Raw genomic sequence first — 25,692 nt, 5'->3', positions numbered from 1 at the left:
GTATTTTTTAGTTTTAGTTTTCTAAAAATGTGGACTAATTCAGGATAATTTTGTGATAAACTGTATTAATTAAAAAATTATTTTGTCTTAATTTATATTTGTTCTAGATTGGGTTTTTGTAGTATTCACACAAGCTGTTTTTATCTTTTTATTTTTCTAAAAAGATTCAGTCATTGAAGATAATTTTGGAATGAATTGTATTAATTACAAAACAATTTACTTCTTTCATATTTATTTTATGTTGTTTTTTATTCTATTTATTGAAACTATTTAAACTGCAACTATTTTTGCTTTTTACTTTCTACAAAAAGTACAAAAATTATATTAATTTAAAAAAGTATTTTAATATTAATACAAAATAATAATATATATATTTTAATTTATATTCTATTATTTTTTTGGTATTCATGAAAATTATTTTTATTTTTCATTCTCCTAAAAAGATGCATTTAGTTAAGATAATTTTGCCATTCATTGTATTAATTACAAATGAATTTCCTAATTTTATGTTTATTTTGTTGGGTTTTTTAAATTATATTTATTGAAGCTATTTTTATTTATTTTTTTATTATCTAAAAATTCATGTTGTCTTATTATATGTTACTTTTAAAACGTATTCATTAAAATGAGTTTTATTTTGGGGTTTTACTTTCCAAAAAAATTGCATTAAAGATAACTTTGTCTCAATTTACAATGTATTTTATGCATTTAACGGATATATTGTATTCATTTTTTTTATTATATTTTTTTATATTCCAAAATCATGTAGAATTCATTCATATTTTTTAACATGCATCACCGATGAGGAGAATATACAAAAACGTTTTTTTACATCAATTTAAATGTTCCAATGTCAACGTAGGAACAAAAGCTCCCCCCCCCCCCCCACCCCCACCCACCCCCTGCCGTGCCGCTCGCACCCGTGCATCTGAACTGTGCCACATACGAGCACATGAAGACGAATCGAGTTCTTACTGACTTGTTCTGCTGGCACTGTGTCAGAACGTGTCGTTAAGGGGTAATTTAGTGCATCCTGCACGAGCCAATATTCCCATTTTCCAATTAATTAAAAACCGCAGCTGCTGTTGCTGCTGCTGGGGGTGAAATAAGGAACCCACCAACACGCACGCACAATGTAAAAAGCTACACAGGAAGCAGCATCACGCACAGGTCAGTGAGTGGATGTGATGAGGTCACGTTGGGCTTGCTTGCATGGAAACATAAAACATCCGCTGAGTTTATTTGCGCGATGAAGGTTCACATGGAAGATGTGCCTGCAGGCTTTATTAAGTATTAAAGACAAGGCTGGAGGATTTAGCCATGTGACTGCTGCTGGACCAATCACAGCTTATAGCTACAAGAAAACTGAGGTCTTAGGTGACAATAACACAATCATGTTTCACGTGATTACAACGCTGTCTTTGAAAAGTGGATTCGGTGACGTTCAAATATAAGATATTTTTTCCAGTGCCATGTAAACTTACAGGGCTTTTAGCCATGCTGCTGCACATCCGAGCTCCGCCAATGAGTGAGATGCTGCAAAAACATGAGAGGAAGCACTCTGGTTCACATGTAAGCAGCAAAAAAACACCTTATCTCTGACTCTTAATTCACTGACGCTGTGTGCACACTGGCAGTGTTGTTCTTCTTGTGTTTCCACGTTGCATCTTAATAGCTTTTGTGCCCGAGGCGCCGTGAGTTTAATCTGCTGCCCACACTCTGAAGTCTCTGAGGGCGCCGTGGGGGCAGGGAGTGGGCGAGAAAAGGTACACACACACACACACACACACACACACACACGCACACACACACATTTCCTAGATGAGGAAAGAGCCAGGTGCTGACATGGTTATCGGGTGCATGGAGGTGGACTGTGTGTGTGTGACTTTGAGGGTAAACGTTTCTCTAATGAGGGTCAGGCTGTGTTCAGACAATAAGAAGTGACAACTATGAACCCATCACGGTGTTTGCTTCCTCACATCCTGCGCCAGTCAAGCAGAATTTCCGGGGATGCAAAGTGAAAGCGCTTGGCAAGGCCACCGTGATGTCACCGCCAGTTAGTGGTATCACAAAATCTTGCGAGATTAAAACGTGACAAGATCATTCAGAAAAACAACTAGGCCTGGGACGATAGTAAATTAGTTAATTAATCACACCCATCTATTTTCTATGCCTCACTATCCTCTCTAGGGTTGCAGGGGTATGCTGATTGGCGGTATCCCAGGGGTATCCCGGCTGATTTTGGGCGAGAGGTGGGATACACCCTCAATCGCTGGGCACATACACAGTCACAGTCACGTTCATACAATTTAGAGTCTAACCTAAGATGCACTTTGGAATGTGGCAGGAGACTGGAGAAAACCCACACACGCACGTGGAGAACATGCAAACTCCACACAGAGATGCCCAATGGAGATTCAAACCCAGGTCTTCCAGATCTCCTGACCAACATGCTAACCACTAGGCCACCGTGCGGCTAATTAATCATTTCCTCCTCTTCCGCCTCCAAACAGGCAGGAAGAGGGTTTCAGCACCTTGGTGCGTTTGTTCCATAGAACAACAGCATGAACGGAGAGAGCTCTTTTGTCAGTCATACAGTCTCTTTGTCTCAGTGGGTGGAGGCGGGCATCCAGCATCAAGCATCGACGTGAACCGGGGCTGACATTCCGATTCTTTTTCTGCACGTAGGTTAGTAGGAACTCAGTGAGATGGTTAAGTTACACTTTGTCTATTGTGCATCACAACTCCTAACTGTATCTCCAACACATAAACAACAGGATATGTGCTTTTTTCATGAGCTTTTCACAAATAAAAATCCTTTGTGAAGGTGTAGTCCAACGTAAAGAGACTTCAAAACATTTATGTTCAAGTTCAATGCTCTGATATTTACATGTACACTGGCCCTGTGAGAAATTCAAAGTAAAGTAATTCCTCAAAAAAGTCCATATCTAGGGATGTCCGATAATATCGGCACACTGATATTACCGATATTGGCATAGTAAATTAAATATCGGTAGATATTGGTATCAGGGTTTTTTTTCCCTATCATTAATGTTAATTTGAATGTTCACATGGCCAGGATACCACAGTTTGTTGACATACAGTACAAGCCCACCTTCTTTCTGCTTTCCACAGGCTCCTGTCTTCCTGTTAGCCATTCAGTGAAGCATAAATAAGCTGCATTCTCTGAAAACGCTTGACGTTCTTGCCAGCTCGTCGATCTTGCTCGGTTGCAAATTCACATTTACCATGATAATAGAAGCTACCAAAGGTTGGAATCTCCACTTCATTGCTAGCCGCTTGACTTTCATCTTAGCCCCGGCTATGCCGCCTCCATATCAATGGGTGGACAGGGAATCGCACTGATCACTCTCATGGCATGTAAAAATGTGCTTGAATAAACAAACACAGCTGCTTGAAAGGCAGAACCTCATGGCGGCGTGGGAGTGGGACAATATCGAAAAAAAACATGGATGGATGGATGGATGGATGGATGGATGGATGGATGAATAGATGGATGGATAGATGGATAGATGGATGGACAATATCGGCATATCGGTTATCAGCAAAAAGCGGCCTCATCTAAACCATGCAAACCTTTATGACCCTACTTCTGAAAAGATTCAGAATCGAGAATCATTAGGAACCCGAATCGAAACGGGGTATCGGAACCGGAATCGCCCAAATTCAAAGGATGCCCAACCCTACTGGTAGCGTCCACACAGAGTGCAGAAGAGGGTAACGTAGTAGAAATTGTATTAGTAGATATTAGTAGATAATATATTGTCATATTGCCTTTTTTTTCTTTGTACTTTTCTTCAAGGTCATGTTAAAATCCCGTATCGTGTCTCGTGTCACCCCGACCGCCAACAACTGAGACGCGCATGAGCGGACGCTGCATGCAATGCATTTATTCCGTTTCGTCTGTTTACAGTGCACGTGTTTATCAACACAAATCGCCTGAAACCAACATGTTAACATGTCTCCGTCTGTGTTCCTTTTCATTTACACGCCTCTCTGATCCTTGCGTTACTTTCATTTGTGCGCTGCAGCTCTGCGCGCTTTTGATTTGCCCCAAGGCGATTTGATGCAAGTGCAAGATCTGGTCCAATTAAAGGAGCAAACAACTTTGGCTGTGATTGACATGAGCAGAGCAGGGGAGGGGGCGGTACACAGTGAGAGTGGGCAGAATGAGCCGAGGGAGTGGGGGGCTGCGGAGTTCCACACAGACTGGAAGTAAAGAGCTGGCGGGCCTTCATTCATATTCATGGCGTGGCGGCTGTGGACAGGCGAGGTTACGTAAGTGATAAAGTGGCGCCGTGTCAAAGGCGACACGATCAATGCTTGCAAATTCAATCAATGGAGAAATAAAAGAGGGGGGAGGTGGCGGGGAGAAGACGGCAGAGGAAGAGACTGCAACAGGAAAGTCACCTGCAGACAGAGAAATTGACCACAAACAAATGTCCTGAGGAAGAGGACTTTTAAAAGGGAACAGAGCCTCATTCGCACGTCAAATGGCTCGGATTTCTTACAATTTTCCTGGAGTCGCATGTTGGGACCAGACAGAGCAAAAGAGCAAAAGTCCCACCAGATTCTGTGAAATGAGTCGAGGAGTCTCAAGGACAGTTTACAATTTAATTCAAACAGGAGCAGACACTAGCAATTGCAATGCCAGCGCTGGAGAGAACCATTAGCGGCCAACGCTTACTTTATAACTTTATTTTAAAATGGGGCCATATCTACATACTATGTGTGCGTGTGTGTGAGTGTGTTTGTATCAGCCAAGATGGCCTCGTGATCGTGCGTCATGTCTCTGCTGTCAACAATCCTCCAACATTTCTCGTTCAAAGCAGAGGGAAAATATTCCATTCCTAACACGGCCACACACACACACAACCACAGTAAGTTCAAACCCGTGTCGTGCTTTTTCTTTGTCTTTTTGTGAGGTTATACAGAGAAGGCGCACCAGTGGTGATAACAGTGAAGAACAGGAAGTGGAACTTACTACGATATAGAGAAGCGTACACACACTTCCTGGCTGCTCAGTGCAACATGGCTCAAAGCATCATCAGCGATAAAAGACGAAGAGGATGGATTATGTGAAGAGACACACCTCCCAGACACACATGCATATCCGCCTCCCTGTCAAAGTTACTGGCAAGCACCAGTTAACTTATTTGTACACTTGCGTGCCACTTAAGATAAGTTCAAAAGCGCAACACGTGAAGTCGCCTCCCTTTCCATTTCCCTAAACACCATTCGAGTGTGTGTGCAAAATGTATCATGTGTCACTATTAACGGCGGCTAGCTTATTTTTACGCTTGTATGACAGGTAAGGTAATGTTAAATATGTTACTTGACCCAGGAACCAATTATTTCTGCAGTACAGTGATCCCTTCAAATGTCATGCATGCCGTTTCACGGTTGAATGAGAATATATGCACATTTTCAGGCATAAAAATGGCTAGATGAAGTAAAATACAAATAATGCATACAGAAGACACATTCAAATAGGCTGTGCTAATACGTAGTATTCTGCACTGGTCACTAGGTGTCAGTAATGTTACTGTAATGCTGGGTGCGACACACAAGCAGCCGACTTGATCACCAAAACAACAGGCTTTTATTGCAGGTTTCAATTATGTCACAACAACAACATGGGCTACTGTTGCAGATTTAACCTACGCCAAGCTAAAACTCAACACTGAACCCCCGGCGTCACTTCCTGTCCACGCCACCGGAACACATTTACAGCAACACACACGAGCACAAGTCTCATTTAAGTCTTATATGTCTTATTTTCTCTTATATATACTATATTGGGTAATAGGTGTGTAAAGGTGTTATTTCATGTTTAGAGGGCTCTAATAATGTTAAAAACGGCATTTAGAAGGTTGTAAACTGGTGTTCTACAGCTCTTACTACAGAAATATGCATACGACTTTATGCATTATTTTCATTGGCTGCATGGGGGCAGTTACAAGTGAGCCCTGCTAGGTCTGCCTAGCAACACGTGAAAATGTTGCAAAGTGCAAGGGTTCCCACTCATAAAGCAGTCCAGCCAGAAAGTAGTCGTATCCCAGACCAAATGTTAGCCACTTCCCAACGCAAACACGAGTCACACGGCACGAGCCACGCCTCTGTAGAGACAAAAGTCTTTTTCACATTGAGCAAACGAGCACACCTTGATTGTCAATCACCGACTTGTCTTCCGGAAAGAATCAATCCCCTCGTCTCCCATTGCAGGAGCAGCAGCGACTTTGCCCGCCACAATCAGCCCGATCATTAGCGTAATTAAAAAGTGTGAACGCAGGCTGCGGATGAGCGGCAGCGAGTGGAAACAGTCCTCACAAAATCTCGGGAGAGCAATCACAAAAGGCGGGAGGGTGAAGGAAAGAGGTGTTGTTAGGCGAGGATGAGGAGGCAGGGGGGCGTAGTTAGCGAGGTGATAAAGCTAGGTTAAGCACAGCAGACATGTTTTCATCTCATTGCTCAGCATGTGTGAGGAGGGAAAGACGTTGGAGGAGGCGGGAGGACGGAGTGGGAAAGATGGGAGGGGAGATTTCATAGAGGAGTGAGGAAGGAAGGAAGCAGTAATGAATGAGTGGCACCAAAATGCTGCATAAGCACACTGGAGTCATCAGTCCCCACAGCAGACTTCATTAACGTGCTACTCTTTGCTTGAAAGGTGAGGATGAGGACGAGAGACGAGCGGCGGTGTGATGGATGAAGGGAGGAAAACAAGGGAAGTCCCCGGAAAGCTGCAGTGAGCAGGGAGGGAGTGGGGGGTGGAGGGAAGCCCTGCTGCACCCAAGAAGACGAGGATCTCCTCGCTTTCTCTTCTCCAGCTGCATGGACGCTTCAGAAAGAACCACCAGCGCTTGAAACACTTTGTAGGTCATGAAACACGCTCACAGACATCCAGCACTAAAATGATGCATGGATAAGATGTAACTGTTTACTATTCATGCTCTGTTACACAACACGAGCAGCATCTCAGTCCAGTGGTGGAGTTGATAGAAGCAGGGCGAGTCCAGTGTTGATGCTCTCTAACCTGTGGACCAACAACAGTGTAGCGCTCCTTGTAAGACCATTCAGGCTTTTTCGCCCAAATGGCACGGATATTCAACTTAAGTGTTCTGTGGGCCACATTTTCACAAAGTTAAGGACCTGCTGTTTTTAGGAACTTACTGCAAAATCGCTGTTCATAAATCATCTAAGTAACAGGAGTGCTCTGGTATTTTTAGCAATCTATTGCAAAAACGTTGTTCAAAAATTCTACATATGACAGGAGAGATCATCTCTTTTTAGTAATTTATTGCAAAAACGCTACCCAAAGATCCTCTATATGATATGAGCACTCTGCTGTTTTTAGGAGTCTACTGCAAAAACAGGAGTGAATGTGACAGGATTGCTCTGCTGTTTTTAAGGACCTACTGCAAAAATGCTGTTCAAAGATCCTCTGTATGGCAGGAGCGCACTGCTGTGGTTAAGAGTCTACAGCAAAAACACTAGTCAAAGGTTCTGTATACGACAGTAGCACTATGGTGTTTTTAGGAATCTATTGCAAAAACTCTTGTCAAAGATCTTCTATATGACAGGAGTGCTGTTTTTCGGAGTCTACTGCAAAAAGACAAGTCAAAGATCATCTAAATGACAGGCACACTCTGCTGTTTTTAGGAATCTACTGCAAAAACAGTAGTGAATATGACAGGAGTGCTCTGCTGTTTTTAAGGACCTACTGTAAATATGCTGTTCAAAGATCCTCTATACGGCAGGAGCGCACTGCTGTGGTCAAGAATCTATTGCAAAAACAATAGTCAAAGATCTTCTACATGACAAGAGTGTTCTGCTGTTATTAAGAAACTGCTGCAAAAATGCCATTCAAACATCCTCTATATAACAGGCGCGCTCTGCTGTTTTTAGGAATCTACTGCAAAAACGCTGTTCAAAGGTTCTCTATATGACAGGAGAGATCACCTCTGTTAAGTAATTTACTGCAAAAACACTACTCAAAGATCCTCTATGTGACATGAGCACTCTGCTGTTTTTAGAAGTCTACTGCAAAAACAGTAGTGAATATGACAGGAATGCTCTGCTGTTTTTAAGGTTTGCTGCAAAAATGCTGTTCAAAGATCCCCTAATGGCAGGAGCGCACTGCTGTGGTTAAGAATCTACTGCAAAAACACCAGTCAAAGATCTTCTATGTGACAAGAGTGCTCTGCTGTTATTAAGAACCTACTGCAAAAACGGCGTTCAAAGATCCTCTATAACGATGGTTCTCAACTGGTTTGGCTGTATGACGCACCTCCATCCATCATCCCCAAATTGCAGACAATTTTCAACTCAAATCAAATATATTTAAAGGGACAGTTAAGTGGCTAACTGGAGGGCGCTAACTTTCAAACGTGAGCAGTCACTGTGGGCGGAATTCCCCCACGCTGTGGCAGTGAGACGCTGTTTCTTTCGCTCTATGGCGCACTCTTCTCCAGCAGGTATCTGCAGCTGTGTGTTTGTGTTTGTTGCCTAAATGTTTTGCTTTGCCCAGGGAAAGACCCGTGACCCACTGAAAACAACTCTGCAACCCACCCGTTGAGAATCGCTGCTCTATAGGACAGGAGCGTTCTGCTGTTTTTAGGAATCTATTGCAAAATCACAAGTCAAAGATCGTCGATATGACAGGACAACTCTGCTGTTCTTTCAAGTCTGACTTGCCTTTTTATGTTTTTAATCGGGACCACGACTATACTACAACTAATTGACATTATTTTGAACCCCCCCACCACCACCACCACCACCACCACCTCTCTCCAGTGAGTTTCTGCCACTGCATTAGCAGCAGAGATGAATTACTGACATCCAATAGGAAACAAATCATTTTTATGTCCCTGATCAATATGATTTATTGCGTGAGTCGCGTGGTACCAGCAGAGCAGGAAGTCAATATGTTAATGAGCTGCACGAGTCGCAAACATAAGAGGACGTCTCATTAACTTTGACACCTGCTCGTGCTCGTGCTCGTGCTGCCCGGGAGAACTTTTGGTGCGTATGAGCGTTGTCAGGGCAGTGCGCGATAGGGACGCGTGCGCGTTTTTGCCCGCCTGCCTGCATTCTGGAAGCTTCTTTATGCTGACACGCTTCATGTTTCTGTTACGAGCCGCAGCTCACACCACGTGACGGACACGGGTGGGCACGAGCGAGCATAACACATAGTGAAAGCTAGCGGGGGGGGGAGAAAAATCAACAGTGTTCTTACCTTTTTGTGATGGTGATGAGGATGAGGAAGCAGCATGTGCACTCGACGAGATGTGCACGAGGACTGGTGATGCTGAAATGTCCCGCCTCGGTCCACCAGCATCCCCCCCTCCCTCTCTCTCTTTACTCACTGCACATACATACACACACACAGTTCTGGGGGGGCGTGTCCTCAGGACGACATTAAGGACAAGTCAAGAAGACAAGGAAAGAAGTGAGGAAAGGAAAGAAACGAGGATGAAAGGATGCGATAAAAGGAAGAAGACATGGCGGAAGGAGAGGAAGGCAAAGGGAGAGGAATGAAAACAAGAAAGGAAAAGAAGGGATGCAAGGAGAGGAAGTAAACAAGGCGACATCTTGCTTCCTCCATCCACCTGTGTTGTTATTGTGTCTTTTCCACTAACCTACTTTCTTCAGGCTTCCTATTGGCTGAAAGGTCTACCATAGAGTCAGGGGTTTTATATATATAGCGCCACCTGTTGGTTGGCTAGTGCTGCTGAGTCATATTATGTAATGACGCAATAGGGGTCACATGATACCGTGAATTGATTTAGCCCCTCCCTTCTGCTCAAAGCCGCTTTAATTGTAAAAGCAACTACAGTAAATTGGTCCCATGACCCTGAATGACGGCTGGTAAATCTAAGACGCTGGCGTCATTTGAAACGCACTACGCACTCTTAAAAGGCACGCTTTTTGTACGTGCCTGAGAATCGGCTCTGGGAATTCCGAAAAGAAACAGTCGGAAACGAGGAACACAGCGCCAAGGTTCTGTTTTGTGTCTGTCAAGCAAATGTCCCGGAGATGGATTCCTGCGTCCTAACATGGACAAAGTCGTGCACACGGAGAGTAAACACGACACGACAGGTCCGCTTCAAATAAACGCCTCTCCCAACAGGGAGCTAAGCACTCACAACACACCAGAATGTCACTATTTCCCTGGCGGAGGTCATAAACTGGTCTTCCAGAGATGGCGTCGGAAGCCAAAGGAAGCAAAACTGGATGTGAAAAAGAAAAAAGGTCAGTAAAGTGAGTGGAAAAGAAGCTGAAATCACTTCTTATTGATCATACTGATGCTACTGCAGGGAGCTCAGGAGAAGACTTCAACGCCTGATCAGGAACAATCACCTTCAAGGGTGGAGCGGGAAATGCATTCGTCTGATTTTTCCGCACGGAACATTCGGTTCGGTTCCAAGTTCCCACAGGCAGCACATTAAGTAATGGACAGGAAGTGTAACTTCCCTGATTAGTGGGAGTCATGGCGAGCAAAAGTGCCAAGGAGAAGCGAGAGCTCAAAAACCCTCTTCCCTCCTCCTTAAAGTCTCCTGCTGGGGAACACTTGGCCTTCCTGGTGCCGCCATTGTTCCGTAGAGATGGGGCTACAAGCTGTGAAACTGTAAAACAAATTTTTACAAAGCTGGTGAAAACCATGTAATATGCATGCCAGACCACTAGTTGGCGATGTCATCTTGTAAAAAAAAAAAAAAAAAACACTTTCAATCCGCCTTCATCAGCAGACTTCTACTCCTGAACCCCTGCACACAAAAGGATGAAAATTGGTCAGAATACACACGGCGACTGTGTGGCCTGTGCTATTACTTTTGTTGCAAATACACCACATGGTGGCGCTGTTAAGACACCCCATAAGTCGAGCCGACTTGAATGCGCTCTAGCAAAATAGCCACTGTAACTTCAAGGTGTTTTGCACCTCAGTTAGCGTACGCCGTGGGTACCATCGGAAAATTTACGCCACAATTTAGCCTCAGTTAGCGTACAATATGGCGCACGTCTTGTCATGTTATTAAAACACTGCATGAGTGCAACTGAGTTCTTAATAGGGGTGTTAAAACGTAAAAAGGAGATTAAAACGTGACGAGATTTCTCGTTTGGAGAAAAGCTGTCTTGCAAGAACAGGGCAGCCAGAAGCCAATCAGACTGAACTTTTGCATGGCTACTATGAATGATAATACAGTAATATGGAAGTGGCAGCGTGCAAGGCATTACTGGAAGCGCACATTAAGTGCTTGGCGCGCAGCTTGCAACCTACCTCCATGTTCCCATGTCAGCGTCAGTGAGTGACGTCTGGCTGTTTTTTTTCCATGGAAGTTCAATAGCCGTCGCCGTGTATATCGTCCAAGCAGAAGCTAGTAATTCTACATTTCATCAGAGTTGCTTAAGATTAGTCAGATCAACCCACGTAGATGTGCGGACTTGTCTGCACCCTTAATCACCGAGCGATTCTATTAACGCCTGTTATATTTGGCTGGGCACCAACTTTAAATGCTCCAGCAATCACTGGTTTCACTTCATAACACACCTAATTTATACAAGAGGTCTGTGTTGACAATTTAGCGACGCAGCCGCTATATTTAGCAAGAAGTGGTGCGCATTAAAAGTCAAAGTCAGAAAGTGTTTCTTGCTTGAAGTATCCGCCGTGAGGCACCTCCGATTGTACATAAACAACGCCGTGCAATGCCGGTTTCATGCCGGTCTAAAAGCAGATGAATTGCCTGTGAGAAAATACATGTCACAAACGCCAGTTCCGCAATTTTACAGAGTGAAAGATGAAAAATTAAAGAAAATATTGCTTTACGCTACTATTTTTGTAATTATATCAAATATATAATACATAATAATATCTAATAATAAATAATATAGATAATTGTCAATTATATAACGGTGGTTTATTTGGTCTCAGAAAATGTAGACAATAATATCGTTTGGCGTCAATTTGTGGGACAATAATCATTTCAAAACGCACCTGCATTGTTTTGTGAATCAGTTCAATAAAAAGTACTTTAAAAAAAAACATGTTAAAATCTCGTCTCAAGGACCCAGTCTTGTGTATAGTCTCGTCTTGTGACACCCCTAGTTCTAAAAGTTCAGTTTTTTTAAATCGTGTTTTTTTAAATGTCCTTCCTGGTTATAGAACAAAATGGCAAACTGCCCCGGGAGTCACGTACGTTTTGTCGCCTGCCTATGATGTCATCAGCAGTTGACTCTCAAAAATGTTAAAACAAAACACGCTTTTATAGCTTTACATGCACGAAACAATGCTAAATGATAAATTAAATGGATAAATCATTTAAGGTAACTTTTGCGTTCATTGAAGACTGCCGTTCTCAAAGACAATGTGGCATTGAGACACCAAACGCACACCATGTTTCTGTTTTGTCATTAGCTATTTCTTGAATTCAATAGTCTTTGATAAAATACTAGCACTTGCAGCTTGCTTTGGCTCTATTTTGGGTTATTTAGGTGAGAAACACTACTGAATTCAAGAAATAATTCATAGCAAAACAGGAAGATGGTAATGGTTGATCTCGCTACCACATCGTGTCTTTGGAACAGTCACTGAATCACGTCTTCAATGAAGGTAAATGTAACATTAAATGTTCATTTATCCCTTTCATCATTGTATATGTATTTATTTGCATTTCGAATTGATTTTTGCATGTAAAACTATAAAAGCGTGTTTTGTGTTAACGTTTTGGCTTTCTCGACGGATGAATTTGATTACATTCGGTTAACTTCCATGAACTAGCAAGATTGTTGGCAAACGTGGCCGCCGTCAAGCAAAACGTCGTTTCTTCGCAACCAATGTTCCAAAAGTCAGTGAATATTCCTCTTATAATTGTATAACTTTGAAGATACTTTACAGACTTGTAATGGCACCAGGGTTTAAGAACACATACCGAGTCAGGATCTGCACATTTATTTCTGTGGAACAATGGCAAAGAGGGTGCACTATTAGCAGGCGCACACAGCAGCATTCCCTGACCGCAAACGGCTACGTTATGGCAGGGGACACGCGTTTTTTTCCCTGTGTGCGTCGCTACAAAGAGACCCCCTTGCAGCAGCAGCCGTAATGAAAATAATGTACCACCAAAAGAGTAAATGCAGGTTTCGAGAATGTTCACAACAAAAAACAGAGTATTTTAAATAAACAATTTCACTCAGCTACATATGCTTATGTTGGCTAATGTTAGCGCACACTAGCATGGATATGTTGGTGGTTCCCGGCTGTCAGGCGGTGAAGGGGGGGGTGACATCATCAGCCTTGTGTGAAGCAGATGCGGGGAAAAGGAATTGCAAGGTATGGATTTAAGGGGATGAATTATAGATAGTCCAAATGTGCACACATTCCAAAGCTATATTATATGTAAAGAGTCATCTATAATTCATAACAATAACAACATACTGTATAGCGCCTCATGAATACTTAGTATTGCAATTATTAGTAAATCTATACATGTTTTGTACATTCTACTGTAGCCTTTTCATGCTTGTGCACTAACTGGTGGACGTGGTGGTGCCACATCGCCACCTGCTGGACAGACATGACCAAGCACAAGAGGAACATGATGAGAGAGACGCTATTATCGCCACCAAGGAAAAACTTGATCAGATTTGACCAGTTCAACAAAACTAGCGAGGCTCAGAAGTTGAACCATCAAAACAAGTTTCATCCAGATTTGATCCTTATTTGCGAAATTTGACTGCGATTTCAATTTTACATATATATAGAAAAAAATCTAATGTAGACATGTGTGTAGTTTACAGGGGTGTTTCTAATGCTTTGACCCGCTCATGAAACCAGCTAAAGTAGTCAGCCGAACAAGAATACAGTAAACCATACAGTAACAATACAGTATGCCATAACTTCTGTCCACATTTTATAGTCTTGCCAATCCGATCCAGATTTATATTTTTTTTAAATAAGCTTTTGTTGAAAATATGATTTTGTGGAATTGAATATGGTTATGAAAATAGCTCTTCAAAGCGAGGAAAAGGCTTCTTGAGACGTCATCTGTACTTCTGTGAAGAAGGTGTCGGACGTTTCGCTCCTCATCCGAAGAGCTTCGTCAGCGAACTAATAAGTGCTGGTAGCTTAGGCCTTAAATACAGTAAGAGTGGGCGGAATTGGTGTGCCAACACCCTCCTCCTATTGGTTCGTTACACTAAGCCTGGGCGGAGTAGTGGTATAATCCTATCCTGTTATTAACACCTCCGATAAAAGGGAAGTGTCGCTCCCTGAATTGGGTATGAACGACTCTGATACTGGCTTGTTTAGCATCTATTGTTCTGGCTCGGCCCTGGCTTCACCTCATTTGCAAGACTGTTGTTTGACGGAAGCTATTTTTGTCAAACAACAGAACCCATCATTGAATCAGAATGGTGGTTTGAGGTTTAATTTGGACCCTGTGTTCAGCAGGTTACTGAGACCAAAACCCACAGCTCTTAGTCTTGCAAATGAGGTGAAGCCAGGGCCGAGCCAGAACAATAGATGCTAAACAAGCCAGTATCAGAGTCGTTCATACCCAATTCAGGGAGCGACACTTCCCTTTTATCGGAGGTGTTAATAACAGGATAGGATTATACCACTACTCCGCCCAGGCTTAGTGTAACGAACCAATAGGAGGAGGGTGTTGGCACACCAATTCCGCCCACTCTTACTGTATTTAAGGCCTAGGCTACCAGCACTTATTAGTTCGCTGACGAAGCTCTTCGGATGAGGAGCGAAACGTCCGACACCTTCTTCACAGAAGTACAGATGACGTCTCAAGAAGCCTTTTCCTCGATGGACAACTCCTGTACGACTGAGAGCCTACACAGAAGCTCTTCAAAGCATTACAAATAATGTAAACAAAGTATTGCTGAATTTACTTTATTAGACATCATGACCAACAATATTGTTTGGCTTTTATAACAAACCTCTGAGTCAGCTCCCTAATCCAATAAAAGTCCATCCAATGAAAGCTAAAATTGGAAAAAATGTGCATGAAAAATACTTTGATAGGACTAATCATTTGACATGGTTATAGATCAATTTGTGGTGTGATTTAGATTATATATGACTTTTTTTTAACAAACTTGCTTCAGTGTAATAGTCATTTATTGATGGTCCCTAGTGTAAACAACCAGCGGTTAGAGTAGCACTTCCTGTGCAAGCAGTGGTGTAGCCAGAAATTTTTAATTGGGGTGGCCAAGGTGACACCATTACTCACATAGGGGTGGCAATAAGTTGATACCTGAAATGTCTAGATGGCCAGTGGGGTGGCCGGAGAGTGACGAAGGGTGACCACGTCCGCCATTGGCCACTGCGTGCGAGCTCCTCGCACAATGACACAGTAGTCCGGGCACAGTGAGGGGGAACTACGGCTGTAGCTACGGAGACAAATATCCAACGTGAAGCTAACCTCACCACGGTACACCGGGGACATGTCTGCATGGTGGTGTTGCGTTTTCTTCTTGTGGGTGGCACGAGTCGAGTGGCAACCATCTGTGAGGCGCATTACCGCACCGACCGTGTTGGTGTGGCCCAGAGTTACAAATGTCATACGGCAACCGGATGGGCCTGATCTCGTGGCTGAATCCGATATTATGTGATCTTCAAAATACAGCGGATTGGCAGCCGATCCCGATCCTGAAGATCAGACCGGGACATCCCTAATAACTACGAAAATATTCCATTTGTTAAAGGGATCATGTGTATTTTTTGACATCTTCATCTGCTGCGCGAGCGTCGCAGCTCTCTTGTTTACGTGTGTGTTCCACAGTGTATGACGATGCGAGCGTCGCAGCTTTCTTCATGATTTACACAAGAATGGACAGGCGACAGCGCGCAGTGATACGACAAAAGAGAAAAGTAACCCAGAGCGATTTGTGATGCCTGATTTTGATCGAGGAGGCATTTTTGTGATGCACGTGTTACTCTTTTGAACACATATTGTTTTGAGAAGCCAAACTCTTTACTCAAGTGGCCCCATCAACTAATAATATTGAATCTAGTTTGTGGAATTTTTTTTATCACGAACCGTGATAAACAATGGATTGCTGTATTCTCATAAAATGTTTTTTTTCCTTTCTGCTGTGTTTTTTTCCCCCCCAACCATTTCAGCTTTTCTCTTGTAATGTTTCTTGTCATATATTGACTTTGCTTGAAAAACATCTTTAATATTTCAAATTTATGCTGCAAAATGACAATATTTTTCCTCATATTACAACATTGTTATTCTAATTACTGTAAATTGTTGAATTATATTTTCAAAATGTGCGGGTCACAAAAAATTTAAAAAAAAAAAAAAAAAACAGCCACGGACCGCAAATGGCCCCCGGACCGGACACCCCTGGTCTAGTCCAGTGCTTCTCAAATAGTGGGGTGGGCACGGTGAAGTGTTGAAGAAATGTGTCGTACTCAACATGCAATTTCACCCTTGAATGCATTCAGTCTGTACAGTACAGATAATAAATAGGTGTCAGTTTCTCAATAGCATTTCAAATCTGGGGGACGTAAAAACATTTGTCCCCCAGTGGGGGTATGACAGAAAATAACAGAACCACTGGTCTAGTCCAACCTGTGATGAATGTGTGCAGTAAGACCTGCATCCCAATATTTTTGTTCGTACAGTGTACTGTATCACCTTCCATAAGACTATCTACTATCAGCGTGTTGAATATTTCATCGCATCGCAAGAGTCGTGACTAAATTGGGGTTACTTGAGTTGAGATGTTGCTAAAAAAGTGAACATGCTGGGACAAAAAGGATATGAAAGCCAGATGTGTTTTTGTAAGGAAACTTTATGTGTGCTTTGTGAAAGTCACTCATCGTTAGACAGAAGGCCTTTGCAGTTTCCAGTACAGCAGATAAGGTTCCTTGATAAAGAGTACAAAAAAAAGAAAAATCACAATTTCCAGAGTTCATTTCTCTCCAAGCTGGCGGAGGGAAAAAAAAAAAAAAAAAGGAGAGAAAATCCAAAGAAAGAAGCTTTTGGTCCGAGACTTTTTGTTTTTCCATCTTACTTTCCCCCGTCTCCCCCACCCCCCTCCCGGAAAAATCAATTTAGACGTTTGATTCAATTTCTCATTTCTATTGCATAGATTTTTTTCTCAACACCATTTTCCTTTTTTTCTCGATTTTGTTTGTACATTTTGGGAAGTAAAGACCCCCACCCCTCACTGTGGTACGTTCCCTTCATTTGAAGACAGCTGAGGATGAGGAGGAAGTGGAGAAAGAGAGAGATAGAGAGAAAGAGGGAGGATGGTGCTGTGGACACCAACTAGCTCACTTCTCTTCATCGCTTCCATCATTTTGCAACACTGCTGTCACCATGGCAACCGCCCAAACCAGGAAGTGCAAGAATCTGCATTCGGCCAATCAAAAACGAACGAGCGTGAATGTCGACAACCTTCTATTTACTAAGCGCTTGAAGAATTTTCAGAATACTGCCTCATGATTGGGTGTCACCTGTCATGTGACTTGTAAATTAACGTAAAAAAAAAAAAGTCAAATTCCTCCCTGGTGAAACTGCACACAATCAAACTTTCTCTACTTTTAAGTATCATCCGTCGCACTGGGGAAAAAACAAATATTTACAGTGGCAATTTCAAGCACCACTCCCACCAAAACAAGCTCCGCCCCCACCCTGACACCACCCTCCACCCGCTGCAGGAAAGAAAGAACGAAAGAAAGGAAAGAAAGAAAGAAAGAAAAAGTTGGTCACCTTATCCAGCAAGAAGGGAATTATGGGTAAATATGTTTCCATGCCCCCGCCCCATCCCAACGCTGCAGCATATAACTCTAGGATCTAATACACAAACACGGGCAGTCAACGTGTAAGACCCCGCCCCCGCAGACCTGACTCCTCCCCCTTGCGAGAAGAACAAAATTATAATAAAATAAACACATTTTAGCGTAAGTATCAAGATTAGCTCGTGACCCCCGCCCCATCCCCCCAAAAAAGGCAGAGAGGGTGAAGTTAAAGAGCGGCCCCCGCCCCCTCCAGCTGTCCCCGCCCACGTTTCCTTGGGGACGCCGGCAAAAGGAAGTCAACGTTGGGCCGAGACTAGCTAGGCTTCACTCAACACGCTCAAACATTTTCACACTGGCACACGCAGAGGACGCCTCGCTTTCTTCCAGATGATTCCTCAACACGCTACCCACCCCGCCATCTGACCCCCACCCCCCACCCGCCCCTCGACTGTCCACCTCCGCCGCCCTACAGGTCGCTCTCTCCGTACAAGGCGGTGGAGAAGGACATGTAGTCGAGGGCTCCGGGGACGGCGTCAGGCCCCGTGTAGGGCGCCATTCTGGCGATGCAGTATTCCGCCTGGTCGGGGGGGAGCTCCCTCCTCAGCTCGTCCGCCGTAATGAAGTTCTGACAGAAAAAGAAACATGTTCAAAAGTCTGATGCATTCAAGGACCACCAGAAATGTGGGAAATCTGCCGTTCACCTTATCGGCGGCCAGGATCTTGAAGGAAGCGATGACCTGGTCGGCGGTGTCCGTGTCGGTGGTTTCCCGGGACATGAAGTCAATGAAGGCCTGGAAGGTGACGGTGCCCGTGTTGTTGGGGTCCACGATGCCCATGATGCGAGCGAACTCTGCGTCACCCTGGCGACCAAGAGAGCGAGGGGGTTAACCTGGGGAGACGTGGTGCTCTGTACTGACAGGCACAAAGGTGGACAACAACACACATGCAACAATGACACGCTAGGACAAGACAACACAAATACGCATACACAGCAAGAATACCCCCCCCATCAGTGACGACACTACAAGCAGAAAAAAGGCAAGCAGAGAAGAAACGACAAGACACGAGGGTGGCCTGCAGGTCAACTTCTACGCTACCATTTACTGTACGTCTCCTCTCGTATCAACACATTTACACTTGGTATCAACATCAAAGTATTTACTTGTGTATCACCAAGTGTACACCTACCATCACTTCTTTACCCCTGATAAACTTTGGTTTTAATCATGTTTGCACTTGCTGTCAACATACTGTATTTACATCTGGTATCAACATATTCACCATCTTTAATCTTGGTACCAACATATTTAAACTTGGCACTACCATGCTTAGACTTGGTATCAACATACAGTATTTGAACTTGGCACTACCATGCTTAGACTTGGTTTCAACAGATTTAGACTGGGTATCACCATGTTTAGACTTGGTATCAACATAATTCAACTTGGTATCAGCATGTTTAGACTCAACATCACCATGTTTAAATTTGGTATCACTTATCAGCAAGTTTAGACTGGGCATCACAATGTTTAACCTTGGTATCAACATATTTACACTTGGCATCAACATGTTCAGACTTGGTATCAACAGATTTAGACTTGGCATCAACATGTTTAGACTTGGTATCAACTGATTTAGACTGGGCATCACCATGTTTAGACTTGGTATGTCAAATCAAGTCTGTGATTAATTCTAATATAACATGACTTGATCTTGAATTTGATACCTCATTCACTTCTCTACCCCAAATATTCAAGAAGTTCAAGCAAATTCCATAGCGGAAAAGAGTGCCTTTGGTCCCCACTGCTTTAACATTGAGTCAAGACAAAAGCTGTGATCGACCCACGGACCTTGCAAGTACAACCGTACTACAAAATATATCATAACTTAGGCTGTGACATTTGTTTTAAAAGTCAACACAGTAGCCATTTACATGTGTTTGATCATCAAAAAGTCCAGGGAAGACAATCAAGTGCCATAAATGCTGCAGCAGCATGTTGTATTCATGTCCACGCCACGCTACTCAGATTTTAAAAAAATTTCATCTGCAGGTGTTAATTAATATTAAAGTCAATATTAAATTAAATATTAAAGTCAATTTATATCCCATATTCCTTTTATCTTGTCCTGCAGCGCCGATCCATGAGTTTGAAAGGCTTAAAGTAGGACGTCTGTGTAGGCTCTCAGTCGTACAGGAGTTGTCCATCGACGTAAAGTAAATAAAGTAGGACTTAACTTTTCTGTATACAAATGAAAATACACCCGATTAAATATGACAAAATTGTATTTTTAAATCGAGCGCCCACGAACAGTTACATTTTTATATTGCTAAAATACGGGGATTGTATTTGTAACATTCCCACGTGTTTTGACCTGGACACGCCACGCTAGATGATGACGTCACCATGCGACACTGCTACTGGACCATAAACTACCATCCAGTTTCAAATAAGGCCAGATGAGTTAAATATGAATACTGAATAAAGTGAATGAACTGACCAAAAGAGGAAGCAAATCAACTGTAGTTCACAGGTCAACTACAGCTCCTATGACCACATACTAGGAAGACAATGACACCACCGACAGGCAGACTGTAACGTTAAACGTCGAAACCAAAGCTTCATTTCCTAGTATCAACTAAATCAATGTTAGATCGTCCTAAATGGAAACTTGAGAACCCAGATCGATGGAGTTGAATCGTAGGAAAATAAAATCGATGCATCGATGTAGTGAATGAATCGTTAAACCCCTATTATGTATGAAATGTTGATACTGGGTGTGATGCTCACGTGTGAAAAAAACAAGTAAGACATTTGCGGCTATATATTTACATGTAAGTTAACTATGTCATGTGTATGCTCTAATGGTCCCTGTGTTGGACCTGCAGACACCCTGTGAGGGCGTAAGGCCAGCAGCAGTACCAGGCTGTTTCCTGTAGAAATGAGCAGAGCCCGGAAATCATCTGACACCATCTGTCCTGAGCGCTTCTGTGGGGCCACAGCGTAGGATAGCACAGGCCGGGGTGGGAGGCAGGTCGGTAGGAGGGGATGTAGAGGGAGTGAGTGGACAGCGATGAAAGAGAAGCAACAGGATGTAAGAAACATGGAAAAGACAAATGTTGGGGAGAAGGAGGAGGGAATTTAAATAATACAAAAAAAGAGATAAGCACAAAGAGTCAATGCAGAGAGCAAAGTCAAAACCCACGTCTGAACACAGTGATGGAACAAAGCAACAGAGACCCCTGGTGGACACACGGGGACATTGCATCTCTGCACTCCATGCTGACAGCGTCCACCTTGACCCAACTTAACCACCCTGAGAGCAGGAAGGCTGACACTGACCAGTAAACAACGCCTTCCATTAAGAATCTCATTAGAAAAAGTAAATGTTTTTGTTGGGACATTTGGAAATATCCTATGTACAGTAATAAAACCAAAACAAATGTAAAAGTAGGATATAACTCATGTAAATTTTAGGAGTTGAGGATTGGCAGGACGTCAGCTCCCCTGCTCCGGTGAGAGGGCACCACGACGTTTGCCGTTTCCTCCATCCGATCCTACCTGTTTGTCGTTCTCCACGTCATAGCCCAGACTGATCAAACAGGCCTTGAACTCCTCGGCCATGAGGGCACCGCTGTGGTCCTGAGGCGGGCCAATGACAGCCAATGACAGAGCGGCACATCATGACCACCCAACCCATCGCAACACAGGGTAGGTGGTGGTGGTGGTGGGGGGATGGACCGTGGGATGATCCGCGGCATGCAGGAGGGATGCAGGGATGATGGGACAGGTGGGAGACAGACACGGATGGCTGTTTAGACGACGTCCACACGCATATATGGACACACTTGCATGCAAAACATCGACACATCTTGAATCATGTATGGTGTGGAAATGATGGGATATCTGCCTGACATGCAATGATGCTGTCCCCTCATATGTTTTTTGAATAGAGAGTTAGGGGGACACAAAGGAATTAAAAAAAAAAAAAAAAGCCAAATAAGCTAAAAGTCTGACAGATGAGTGGTGCTACAGGAAGACAATGACGAGACACAATAGGACAGGCAGACGTGGCAGAAGGTGGGCCGCATGTTGTTGCATGAGTGAGACCCAGTGCATGGCGCACATCCTGACACAAACAGTGACCCCTAGTGGTGATAGAAGTCCTACCGTATAAAACAACAAATCTTCTCACACTTTTCTTGCATTATGTAATAATATTCAAAGTGCAAGAGTGTCCCACATAAGAATGTTCACCCGTGCTACACAAATCTATACTAATACTCACTCGCTTGGCTCCCCTCTGACCCCCTCCTATGGTCTAAACATTAGCATGGACATGAATATTGGCCTCATAAAATCATTAATTTCAACAGAAATCTGAGTAATTACGTGTTATAAGTTCAAAATGTGCAGCTGAGTATGTGGATTTTGGGCGCCTGACCTTGTCAAAGTGGTTGAAGGAGGCTCGGTACTCATACAGCTCCTCCTGGCTGATGCCCTTGGCGTCACGCGTCAGGATCTGGTTCTCGATCTCATTGATGGTCCTGGCGATGGTGGTGAGCAGCTGCTCCCAGCCCACACGGATGTGCTGCAGGGAGAGCAGGGAGACGCACGTTGAATGTTCATCGTAAGCTTTTATTGGGTTGTCACTGTACAATTTATGTAGCACACAAGACCCATTGGGATGCGTTACCTCCATGGAGTAGGCGGTGTATACGTTGTCAAAGATGAGGGCCTCCTGGATGTGCTGGTGGACTCCCTCCAGCTGCTCGATGTTGGGCTTGTAGTCCACGATGCTCCGCTCGTACTCCTTCAGGTTGGTCAGCTGGTCTTCCAGGGTGCCGATCATCTCGATAGATATCGTGCCAATTTCCTGTCAACACAACAAGCGGTGCCCTGCTGAAATTTTTCCTTGAAAACACGGCAGCTGCATGCCACCGACTGACAGTGAGCTCTGGCAGCGTTGGCACCTGCCAGTGCCTTACCTCCATCTTGTTTTGTATCCAGGGGCCGACGACGTTTGCTTGTTCAGCAAAGTTGCGTCTCAGGTTGTCGTGGGACTGCTGCTTGCGAAGCTCCTCCTGCAGGGCCTGGTCACGCTGTGGCACCAGCTGCTGCGCCTGCACGCGAATAATTGCTCAAGCATGATGTCATGGCGGAGGATGCTAAAGATAATTTACGTGTTTTCTCACAGAATGGAAATTTCATCCTGATAAACTATACTGCTCAAAAAAATTAAAGGAACACTTCGAAAACACATCAGATCTAAACTGGGGGAAAAATGATGTTGAATATCTTTCCTGATAATAAGTGGGTGATGTATTAGTAACAAAATGATGCCACATCATTTGATAGAAATGAAAATGATCACCCTATAGAGGGGGGAAATCAAAGACACCCCAAAAATGAATGAAAAAATGATGCAGCACACTGGTCCATTTAGCTAAAATGTCATTGTAGCAACTCAAAATGATTCTCAGTAGTTTGTGTGGCCCCCACGTGCTTGTACGCACGCCTGACAACGTCGGGGCATGCTCCTAATGAGACTACGGATGGTGTCCTGGGGGATCTCCTCCCAGATCTGGACCAGGGCATCAATGAACTCCTGGACAGTCTGAGGAGCAACCTGGTGGTGCCGGATGGACCTAAACATAATGTCCCAGAGGTGTTCTATTGGGTTTAGGTCAGGTGAACGTGGAGGCCAGTCAATGGTATCAATTCCTTCATCCTCCAGGAACTACCCGCATACACTAGCCACAGGTCGGGCATTGTCGTGGACCAGGAGGAACCCAGGTCCCACTGCACCAGTGTAGGTTCTGACAATGGGTCCAAGGATTTCATCCCGATACCTAATAGCAGTCAGGGTGCCATTATCTAACCTGTAGAGGTCTGTGTGTCCTTCCAGGGATATGCCTCCCCAGACCATCACTGACATCACTGGTCCAGATCTGGGAGGAGATCCCCCAGGACACCATCCGTAGTCTCATTAGGAGCATGCCCCGACGTTGTCAGGCGTGCGTACAAGCACGTGGGGGCCACACAAACTACTGAGAATCATTTTGAGTTGCTACAATGACATTTTAGCTAAATGGACCAGTGTGCTGCATCATTTTTGCACTTTCATTTTTGGGGTGTCTTTGATTTCCCCCCTCTATAGGGTGATCATTTTAATTTCTATCAAATTATGTGGCATCATTTTGTTACTAATAAATCACCCACTTATCAGGAAAGATATTCAAGATAATTTTTCCCCCAGTTTAGATCTGATGTGTTTTCGAAGTGTTCCTCTAATTTTTTTGAGCAGTGTATATTCCACAATCCCTCTAACAATCAAATTATAAACAGAATCTGAATTGTTTGCGCCCTCTGCTGGTGGAATTAATCAATGCATTAGCATGAATAAATACACACACACACACACACACTTTACCTGCTCCCACTTGCTGTCGATGCTCTGTGGCGTGATTGTGGTGTACGGGTTGATTCCGCTCAGCTTGATGCCGTTATGCTGGGCGATCTTCTGGACTTCGGAGTGGAAGGCCTGGATGGCTTCGCGCTCCCTGTTGGCGTCCGGCAGAGTGGACTTGAACTGTTCGTGAGCGTGGATCAGACTCTGAGGGAGCAAATGTAAGCCTTTTCAAGCGTGGTAATGGCTAAATGAACTGAAACACTTATATAGGCGATTCATGGATGTTGCTTTAACGTGGTATTTTACACTGGACACTAGGTGTCAGTAATGTTACTGTAACTCTCTTATTATGTCTACTATATTGGGTAATCGGAGTGTACAGGTGTTATTTCATGCCTAGAGGGCGCTAATAACATTAAAAATTGCATTTAGAAGGTCAAACAGGTTTTCACCACTACGAAAATATTCAATTTATAAATAAGGACTCCTGTTTTGTAGAAATTCACATATCATGGCAGTGCCTGGAACCAATTAACCGCAATAAACGAGGGATTACTGTACCTGGATCTCCTCGATGTTGTGGACGATGAACATGTCCTGCAGGTCCTCCATAGCACTCTCCATCCAGTTGTTGAAGGGCGCCGCCCTCTTGGCGTACTCAAGGTAGAGCTCATCTATGGACTCCAGCACCTTCTCAGTTTTCTGAAGAAAAAAAATGACTCACTAAGATGAACATGCTTTCTCTCTCTCTCTCTATCAAAGTGTGCAGATGATGTCGTGGGTCAGATCTGTGGCGCGACAGACCTGCAGTGACTCCCTGCGGCTTTGGGTGAGCGCTCCCAGGCAGTCCCACTGATCGCAGATTTTCTGACAGCGAGCGTTGACGCTGGGAGAGTCATAGTAGTCCAGCTCACTGAAAAACATTGCGTGCATTCAGTTTGATTACAAGTCTTTTCATGTCCAGTCACTACACTCCCTTACTTGAGCTCCTGTGCGATGGCGGCAATCTGCTCCATCCTGTCCTGATGGGCTGCCAGGTCGCTCTCAAAGGCCTGGTGTTTCCGCAGCAATGCCTTGACCTCTGACAGCGTGGCGGTCTCGTAGTCCTTTTGAGTCAGCATGGCCTCCTTTCCTGCACATGGGAGGCGATTGACATCTTTTTAGCGAGACTCAACCCACAGGAAAATAGCTAGCTAGGAATGTATGGTCGTAGATGACCAGCCTGTATTCCCCTGGGCATCCTCCAGTTGAAAAAACTCAAGATATTTTACCATCGGTCCAGGATTCGTGGATGGAGGCCTTCTGCCGGAACTTCTCTGCCAGATGATCCAGTCTCTCCAGGCGTCTGATCTCGTTGAGGAGCCACTCCTCGTAGCCTTTCTCCGCCCCCTCCAGGGTGTGCCACGCTCTGTTGATGTCCTGACAAGCACACACGCAAGGGATGAGGCCGTTTCTTTTCGATGCCAACATGTCCCGTGTAGCATAAACGTGACTCT

At 44.0% G+C, this 25,692-nt stretch overlaps 2 protein-coding genes across 7 annotated transcripts in view; both read right to left on the bottom strand.

Moving 5' to 3' along the window:
* slc8a2b (solute carrier family 8 member 2b) overlaps positions 1–9,373 on the bottom strand; it is a 92,469-nt gene extending 83,096 nt beyond the window's left edge. Inside the window, exon 1 of the mRNA XM_054795348.1 lies at positions 9,257–9,373. The gene's annotated coding sequence lies outside the window, so the exon portion shown is untranslated. The remainder of the gene's footprint in view (positions 1–9,256) is intronic.
* Positions 9,374–16,815: 7,442 nt separating this feature from the next.
* actn4 (actinin, alpha 4) overlaps positions 16,816–25,692 on the bottom strand; it is a 50,724-nt gene continuing 41,847 nt past the window's right edge. For 2 of the 6 annotated variants that reach the window (XM_054793366.1, XM_054793365.1), the window contains exons 12-23: positions 25,468–25,615; positions 25,178–25,328; positions 25,001–25,109; positions 24,758–24,898; positions 24,218–24,400; positions 22,773–22,907; positions 22,481–22,660; positions 22,229–22,375; positions 21,346–21,426; positions 20,707–20,772; positions 18,487–18,645; positions 16,816–18,410 (exon numbers count right to left, since the gene is read on the bottom strand). In XM_054793366.1, the coding sequence (XP_054649341.1) occupies positions 18,252–18,410; positions 18,487–18,645; positions 20,707–20,772; positions 21,346–21,426; positions 22,229–22,375; positions 22,481–22,660; positions 22,773–22,907; positions 24,218–24,400; positions 24,758–24,898; positions 25,001–25,109; positions 25,178–25,328; positions 25,468–25,615 (1,659 nt within the window). In that variant the 3' untranslated portion in view covers positions 16,816–18,251. The remainder of the gene's footprint in view (positions 18,411–18,486; positions 18,646–20,706; positions 20,773–21,345; positions 21,427–22,228; positions 22,376–22,480; positions 22,661–22,772; positions 22,908–24,217; positions 24,401–24,757; positions 24,899–25,000; positions 25,110–25,177; positions 25,329–25,467; positions 25,616–25,692) is intronic. The other 4 variants (XM_054793371.1, XM_054793370.1, XM_054793367.1 and 1 more) reach the window with 2 other exon arrangements.

This window comes from Dunckerocampus dactyliophorus, chromosome 12, assembly GCF_027744805.1.
Source record: "Dunckerocampus dactyliophorus isolate RoL2022-P2 chromosome 12, RoL_Ddac_1.1, whole genome shotgun sequence".
NCBI classification, from domain to species: domain Eukaryota; kingdom Metazoa; phylum Chordata; class Actinopteri; order Syngnathiformes; family Syngnathidae; genus Dunckerocampus; species Dunckerocampus dactyliophorus.
The sequence above is the reverse complement of the archived record's forward strand: the minus strand, read 5'-3'. Positions and strand labels throughout refer to the sequence as shown.